We start from the raw sequence: 9059 nt of genomic DNA, 5'->3' as shown, positions 1-9059 counted from the left end.
CTTGCATTTATTGTCACCAAAATGCATCCTCCCGCCTGATTGGCTCCTCCGGCTTCCCGCAGCCAATCGCAATCGGGCTCTTTGCGCTCCGGCCTCTTGGTGCGGGTGGAGAAGCGCTTCCTGCTGGAGGTACTGTTTCAGGCTTTATCTCGGCCGTTCTCAACAGTCTGTCAGATAGAGGATGGGACGAGTGGACCATTTATTTCGAGAAGCACCCGGGAAATTTAGGAGAAAATAACGTGGTATTGAGGTTTCCCTTCAGGACTCTACTCGATTCTGCCCTCCCCAGAAATTGTGATTTACACGCTCAAAGTTAATTGAAGCGTCCACCTTCAACGGTTTCAAAGGAAAAACTGTAAAACTGGAACCAATTGAAATCTTTGATAATGGGGACTGCAGATGCTGGAGAATCCAAGATAATGAAATGTGAGGCTGGATGAACACAGCAGGCCCAGCAGCATCTGTGCTCCTGAGATGCTGCTGGGCCTGCTGTGTTCATCCAGCCTCACATTTCATTATCACCGATTGAAATCTATATGATCTGCTGTAATTTTTTCCCTTTCTTCCGATCCTGTTGTCGTCCCGGCTCCACGCGCGCTACCCCGCAGCAAATCCGTTAATAATGTATTGTGTCAAGATGTACTTCCTGTCGTCTTACCTTAAACTCCCATGCTTAAACTATCATGCATATTGTCTAAACTCGTCAGTGTGTAATACTTTCTTTACCGTGGCGGCGTCACACGTAGTTGGCAACAAACGTGTACCTGCGGTGATATAGGTATTCATAGGAATTTATAAAAATAAGGGCATTGATTTTTGTCTTAATGAAAATTGAAATTTAATTGAATTTATCATGTCATTTTCAATTATTTAGATCACAAACACACAAAGAAGTTTAATTGAACCCATCTAAAACTGCTTTGGCGTCAACTCGAATATTGTATCAGAGACAATAAGAACTGCAGGTGCTGGAGAATCCGAGATAACAAGGTGCGGAGCTGGATGAACACAGCAGGCCAAGCAGCATCAGAGGAGCAGGAAGGCTGACGTTTCAGGCCTAGACCCTTCATCAGAAACATGTTTCAAGGCCGAAGAGATTACAAGAGAGTTGCCGAAACGTCAGCCTTCCTGCTCCTAAGATGCTGCTTGGCTTGCTGCGTTCATTCAGCTCCACACCTTGTTAACTCAAATATTGTGCTCACTTCCGGGGCACGACCCTTTAAAAAATATTTGAATGCATTAGGAAGACTGCAGAAAAGATTTGAGGGACTGTTTCCTGAAATAAGAAACAGGACTTTCTTCTTGGAGAAGAGATGGATGAGTCAAGATGTGATACAGGTATTTGAAATTGTGACGGACATAAAGTAAATATGGAGTAAAACCTTACACAGTGAATGGTTGGAGGCAGACTCAATCATGGCATTCAAATGGGAATTGGATCATTACCTGAATAATAAAAATTGGCATAGCTAAGAGGGAAAAGGCAGGGGGCGCAATTAAGTAACTTCCTCCTGTCAATGGGGATCATGGACTGAACAGATTGAATTACCTCCTCCTGTGCTATAGACCATAAGACAAAGGAGAATTTGGCCATTCATACTGCTTCTCCATTCAATCACGGCTGATATGTTTCATTCTTGTAACCTTTGATTGCTTTACTAATCAACAACTTATCTGTCTTAAACGCACAATTTTTCCTCCTCGGCCTTCTATGGCAGTGGGTTCCACAGATTCACCACCTTTTGACAAAATTCATCCGCATTTCAATTTAAAGAGTTGACCCTTCACTCTGAGGCTGTGACCTTGAGCCTTTGTCTCTCCTGCTGGTGGAAACATGTTTACATCCCCTCTCTTTGGGCCTCTCAGTCTGCTTTTAAACTCCATAGTGTTTGTATCTAGAGACCTGCATCATTTTCATAAACCTCCTCTGGGCCCCTCCACGGCCAGCACATCCTTAGATGGGTGACCCAAAACTACTCCCAATATTTCAAATGAGGCCTGGCATCCTTATACAGCCTTATACAGTACAAAATGAATGGTAATATTACATTTGCCTTCTGAACTTCCAACTAAACCTGCATGTTAACTTGGAGATCTGAAAAGGGAGGAATTTAAGAGAATCCTGAGCTAGGACTTCCAAAAGTTTTCCTATTTAGAAAGCAGCTGCCTTCTTTCCAAATTGCATGCCTCACACTTTCCTATTCTGTATTCCATCTGCCATTTTGCTCACTCCTAGCTTGTCCAAGTCTTTCTGCAGCCTCCCCACCTCATCAATACTATCTGTTCTCCACCTATCTTTGTGTCATTTGCAAATTTAGCAAAAGTGCCCTATTTATAGAATCCCTGCAGTGCGGAAACAGGCCCTTTGGCCCAACAAGTCCACACTGACCATTGGAGCATGCCACCCAGACCCATCCAAGCTACACATCCCCGAACACTATGGGAAATTTAGCCAAACCACCTAATCTGCATATCTTTGGATTGTGAGAGGAAACCCACACAGACATGGGGAGAACGTGCTAACTCCACACACAGTTGCCTGAGGGTGGAATTGAATGCGGGCCCCTGGTGCTGTGAGGTAGCAGTGCTAACTATTGAGCCACCATGCCACCCCACTACACTTGTCACTGCCCGCCATCCTTAAAGAGACCCCTTTATCCCCACTCTGCCAGTCAGCCAATCCTCTACCCATGCCAGCACCTTGCCTCTAACGTGGACTCGTTATTTAGCAGCCTCCTGGGTAGGCACCTTTTTAAAGACATTCTGGAAATCCAAATGAATCATGTCTACTAGTACCTTTATATCTAAATTGCTCATTACCTCCTCCGAAGGAATTTCATTCTGTTCTTGCCTCCTAACTCAGTTTTACCCAATTCCTGCAAGTAGTGTCAGGGAATTGACTAGTGTATAATAGTTTTGTAGTTTAATTTACTTGTGAAAAGCATATGAAACAGCAACAAATCATAACTGAAGAGGTGAGATAAAGGTAGAGAATTTAGAAACCAAAAAGCAAGGAAAGGTGGTAATAAACTGCCAATAAGAAACAACATTAGAACTTATAAAACAATAAGTTTTCAAATAAAATATATAGATAAAGTGCCAATAAAAGATGAGATGAACCAATTGATTCACTCAGATATCTTTCAAGAACTTCATCACTCCACCTCAGTAGCTAAATTGGTAATATCCAAAGCAAAACCATATATAATTCACAATCAAATCAACTTTACCCATCTTTTATTATCTGGTGTTGCTTATTGGCCTGTCAGTCTGCAAAGCCTACATTTCTATGGATGTTTTGCCCCATGGCAGTCAATATGGTATGTGGGCAGATAGGTAGGTAACCTCCAAAATAAACAGGAGATTGATGTTTCTAAGGATTGTTTCAGTTGAGTTTCACATTTGACTATTAACCCTGTAGAACTGGATGAACACAGCAGGCCAAGCAGCATCAGTGCAGCAGAAAGGCTGACGTTTCTGGCCTAGACCCTTCTTCAGAAATTGGGGAGGGTAAGGGGGTTCTGAAATAAATAGGGGGAGGAGGAGGCGGAAATAAGATGGATAGAGGAGAAGATAGGTGGAGAGGAGACAGACAGGTCAAAGAGACGGGGATGGAGCCAGTAAAGGTGAGTGGTAGGTGGGGAGGTAGGGAGGAAATAGGTCAGGCCACGGGGGCGGGATGAGGTTAGTAGGTAGGAGATGGGGTTGGGTCTGGGGGCTAGGTGGGAGGAAGGTCAGGTTAGGAGGTGGGGACAAGCTGGGCTGGTATTGGGATGCTGTTGGGGGGGGGGCAAGGGGAGATTTTGAAGCTTGTGAAGTCCACATTGATACCATTGGGCTGCGGGGTTCCCAAACAGAATCCGAGTTGCTGTTCCTGCAACCTTCGGGTAGCATTGTTGTGGCACTGCAGGAGGCACAGGATGGACATGTCGTCTGAGGAATGGGAGGGGGAGTTAAAATGGTTCGCAATTGGGAGGTGCAGTTGTTTACCACCATCTCCAACCTACTAACCTCATCCCATCCCCCTTGACCTGTCCGTTCTCCCTACCTCCCCACCTACACTCACCTTTACTGGCTCCATCCCTGCCTCTTTGACACGTCTGTCTCCTCCCCGTCTATCTTCTCCTCTATCCATCTTCTATCCGCCTCCCCCTCTCTCCCTATTTATTTCAGAATCCTCTTCCCCTCCCCCATTTCTGAAGAAGGGTCTAGGCCTGAAACGTCAGCCTTCTTGCTCTTCTGATGCTGCTTGGTCTGCTGTGTTCATCCAGCTCTACACCTGTTTATCTCAAATTCTCCAACAGCTGCAGTTGCTACTATCTGTGACAATTAACCCTTTTCTGTTTGGTTCGGAAAAGAAGTTTCTCTCTCAACAAGACATCATTTGTAGGCTTAGGTTTTAATTTGAACCACCTAACCTGAACAGCCATCTGGTGACGGCAGGAGAATATAGTGCAGGCAAAACTGTGGAGTTCATTGCAAGGAGAGATTTGAACAAGATAATGTAGAAATGCATAAAAACAAATAGATATGCAGTATGCGATCACTAAATTCTTGTGCACAAGTACAAGTAATCAGAAAAGTTCGAGAAGTGTTGTTCTTATACTTGTCAGTTGGAATACAAAAGAATGGGGAATTATTAAGCACTTATACACAGCCTTTGCCATAACCTGACTGGACTACCGCAAGCAGTGTGGCACACCTTAGGAAATATATTTATTGACATTGGATTGGAGTGGGAACCACGTATAATGCAGATTCTTTAGAACATAATTTAATTGTTTAATGTCAGTCAATGTAAATTTTATTATTATCCCTTTCAGCTCCAACAGCTATGGGATCACTGATATTTTTTAAATTCCAGATGTTTATTCATTTAAATTCACCCAGCTCACATGGTGGAATGAGTGTCCCTGGATCACTAATTCAATAAACACTCCTATGCTACTGTGCTAATCTCATACATGAAAACATACGGAAGGTTGATCCAATAGACAACTGCACTTCAGTTTGCAATTACTTCATCTGCCTTACCACTAAAGTACATACTGATAAGGGAAACAAGTTATGTATAGTCCCTTGAACTTAAGTGCAACACTACCACACTTCTGAACAGCACCGCAGATATAAAAATTCATTTGAAGAATAGCTTTCAGATGTCAGTCTTTAAGAACTATGTATTCCCTTTCCTAGCAATCACGCTAGCATTTCTAATCAACGTTTTATATTCTATATATTCAGTTCCTACTCATTCACCTGTTTCCAAGACTAAGTTCAGACAAAAAACGGAATTCAAATTTTCTGATTACTAAACTTAGTATTGTCTGCGTTACTGCTAGGACTTAGTAACCAAAACACAATTATAGTTTTAAAAGTGTAGCCTGGTTCAGTTTCAGAAAGGCATTAGATCTTTGGGGGTGTAAGAGTTAACCTATGAAAAAATATTGAAGGGGAAGTGCAAGTCAGGAATAGGTTTATGGTACAGTTGCCCAACTTCTTCAAAATCGTGGCTTCTCACTGTGTTGAATACACTGTTTAGGTTATTGACACATTAGCACTGATGAAGTACGGAGTACATTTATTTCATTTGTCAGTTCTGCACTTACCTGGCACTTCAACCATCTGAACACCTCTCTCAAGTTAATTGACATTGTCCTCAAATTCCTGTTCCAAATACCACCATGCATGGTATGCAGCATATTTTAGTTATTTCCATTTTCTAAATAGGTTCAGGTAATTTCAGTTGTTCAAATTTCAAAACTAAAATTTTTCCCAAGTCCATCTATAGTTTCTAAATTCATGCAATTTACATAAATTTCAACAAAAGGGAAACCTGGGGTATATCATTCAGCACATCATCCAGCCTGACATAACTCCCCAAATGAGTAATTGACTGCTTTCTTGCAAAAGAGCCAGATATTTAAATTTCCAAATTTATCTGGCATATCATTTAACAACTTTATTCAGATATTTGGTGAATGTTTATTACACTAAAAGTAAATAAGTTCAAACAATACATGAATGGGGATTACTATAAAGATTACTTAATCCAAATTAATGTAGCAACCATTTCTCAATTTACTTACATTAGAACCATGCTCTGCTATATTGTCATTCTGTAACATTGTATGATTTTTTTTAAAACAAAGCAGAGCTCTTCTGTCCTGAATCTTTCTGTCCAAAATGAAATACTTTCATCTCAAAGACAAAATGCATCAATTAGCTTCACTACACATTTCAAAGTGATCTAATCTTTAGGAAAGATAACATCTCTGTTTGCCAGCTTTGGAAATCCATATTTGGTGTCACATTTTGGAATAACAACTTGTATTTACATAAGCCCTGCAATTAATGAAAAGTCCCAAAGCACTTCATGGGAGTGTTGTAAAACAAAATTGCACAAAGCCACACAAAATAATTTAAGTCAAAAACTTAGAAGTTAAGAGATGTAGAAAGCTGATGAGGTTTAAGGAACAAATTCCAGGAATTCTGGCCCCAGCAAGCAGCAGTCATGGTCAACAAAATTGGAGCATTTCAAATCAGGGAACCTCAGGTTGTCAGAATTAGAGGAATGCAGAAATCTCCATTTGTTGGGGTCGATAAAATTATTGACAGGTTCATGGTCAATGAGAATTTGAATGTGAATAAGCATGAGAATTTTTAAAATTGAGGCGTTGCTTTATTGCGTACTAACGTACATCAGTAAGCATAATGGTGATAAATGACTGAAACTTAGTAGGGATTGAGGCAGCAAGTTTTGATTACTTTAAGTTTGCTGAGGTTTGAGAGGCTGGCCAGATGTGCATAATATAGGTAAGCTTAGAAGGGCAGCAAGATAGCTCATGGTGAAGTACTGCTACCTTACAGTGCCAAGGATTCGAGTTTGATTCCAGCTTTGGGCGACAATGGACTCTGCACATTCTCCGGTTCTCTGTGGGTTTCCACTGGCTGTCCTGGTTTCCTCCCACAGTCCAAGGATATGCAGCCTAGGTGGATTAGCCATGGTGATCGCAGGGGTAGGGGTCTGTATCTGGGTGGGATGCTGTTCACATTGCCAATTGATAGCCAAAGTCATATGAATACAGTTCTCTCAATATGCTTATTTTTTGTCTCACTGATGTTAGTCTTTTTGATATCTTTGTTTTGTCTTGACTCTTTCCCTCAATTTGTTTCTTAAACACCAGCACTAAAGTTGCACACAAGCAAATGAATTAAGGTATGTGTGAAAAGCATCAAGAAATCTCCAGATTACTGGGAAGCTACCCTTCATCCATAACTCCATGTCAGGTTATCTGCCACATGTAATTCCATATGATAAATTGCAAAACAACTACAAACTGAAATATTTAAAAATATCCTTTTTTAAACAAGGAGTAGTAGTATCTATTGGAAAGGAACAACCTCAACATAAGTTTATTTTAAAGTAAAGGAACATTTATTTTTAGTACTATGTGACTCAATATGCTGCTATGAGTTGAGCAGGTACAAACAGGACTATCGCATTGAATTGCATGTTTTAGTTGGTATGGTGCATCGTGGAACCTAGCTTTTTTGTATAAAGAAATAAGTTTGTACTTCCATAACGTAATTTCCCTTTCTGAACATATGGAGACCATAAATAAAAATCAAACCACTGTGGTGACAAATTCAATTTGAGGCGACGTGTGCAATTCACTATGTTACACTTAAAGGTCTCTAATTTTATTTAAAAAAGTTATCTACAATCTTGTGCTCAGAAATTCACCTTCAAAAAACCAGGAACCAAGACAAAAAGCATATATTCATAGTGATTTATATAAAAAACTTAAACAAATGTTTATGGTGTAATAACTAACAGTTTTCTTTACAATTGCACCATTCTAAGTCAACAGAAATATTAAAAGGCAAGAAGTGAGGGAAGGGTCGTGGTCCTTCAATATTCAAATTTTGGAAAAGGAAACTTCTATGAAAAATACAAGCGCTTATCATCCCCAAAATAAAAAAAACACATTAAAGTTAGTAATTTAGTTCCAATCATATTCACGAAAACCATCAAAATTATCATAACAACCACCCCCGAGTTTACTCAGACTGGGACCACGCTCTGGTGGCTGGCCATGATTGTAATCACGGGTAAAAACAGTATATGGGGCAGAGCTCTGTGGTTCTAATTCTCTTCTGCTTGAAAAGGAATAAGGTTTCCTTTCAAACTCATCCCTGAAGCGATCTTGAGGTGCTGGTAGTCTTGTAGAGTAGGGTGCATATCTACTATGCAGGCGGGAATTTTCTTCCGAACTACGTATTGCTCGATGTTCACTGAAATGGTTGAACCTGGAATAAAAGACAAAATTCTCAGTGAAAAGCAAACAAGATTGTTGGAGATTTTCCTGCATCTCATATCCATTTTGATTAATGGGGTTCTAACATTAGGCTCTACCCATAAATAGGAATTCTAACATTTAGCAAAATACATATCCCACTATTTCCCAATTCCAGGTCACAAATTAAGCGTAGCTATGATGTGGAGATGCGAGTGTTGGACTGGGGTGGACAAAGTCAAAAGTCACACAACACTAAATTATAGACCAACAGGTTCATTTAAAATCACAAGCGGTCAGAGTGCTGCTCCTCCAAAAGCTTGTCATTTGAAATAAACCTGTTCCTCTATGACCTCGTGTTGTATGACTTCTGACAAATTAATTGATGGCAGTAGGCTAGGAGGGAGGATGACCCAGACTTGGGCCTCTGATGTGAATACAAGTTAGTCATGGACAGCTCAGAAAAGGGACATCTTTGACTTTCTCTCTGACTTAATAACAACACTGACAAGACGACTGAAATCCTGACTTCACTGTCAACCATTTTAGACAATATTTGGCTAGATTCATTTCCACGGCAAAGCTTAATCAACTACCTGGAACGTCCGTCGTAATCCTCAGGAGCAAAGTCATCGAACCGGGAAAGTGGTCTGTGTTCACCATATAGAAGTGAAGGTGGAGGTGGAGGAAGGGGAGGAGGAAGAGGTCGAGGCCTAAACAAAATAATTTTTTTTTAAAATTAGAAAATGCTTTTAATAACCG

The 9059-nt window shown here is 40.6% G+C and overlaps 1 protein-coding gene across 1 annotated transcript in view; it reads right to left on the bottom strand.

The window, feature by feature from the left end:
• Nucleotides 1–7665: 7665 nt before the first annotated feature.
• The window catches only part of LOC125461694 (RNA/RNP complex-1-interacting phosphatase-like), a 59373-nt gene continuing 57979 nt past the window's right edge, over nt 7666–9059 (bottom strand). The window contains exons 11-12 of the mRNA XM_048550725.1: nt 8894–9010; nt 7666–8310 (exon numbers count right to left, since the gene is read on the bottom strand). Coding sequence (XP_048406682.1) covers nt 8004–8310; nt 8894–9010 — 424 coding nt within the window. The 3' untranslated portion in view covers nt 7666–8003. The remainder of the gene's footprint in view (nt 8311–8893; nt 9011–9059) is intronic.

Source organism: Stegostoma tigrinum, chromosome 20 (assembly GCF_030684315.1).
Source record: "Stegostoma tigrinum isolate sSteTig4 chromosome 20, sSteTig4.hap1, whole genome shotgun sequence".
NCBI lineage: Eukaryota > Metazoa > Chordata > Chondrichthyes > Orectolobiformes > Stegostomatidae > Stegostoma > Stegostoma tigrinum.
Note: the sequence above shows the minus strand (reverse complement) of the source record. Positions and strands in the feature narration are given on the sequence as shown.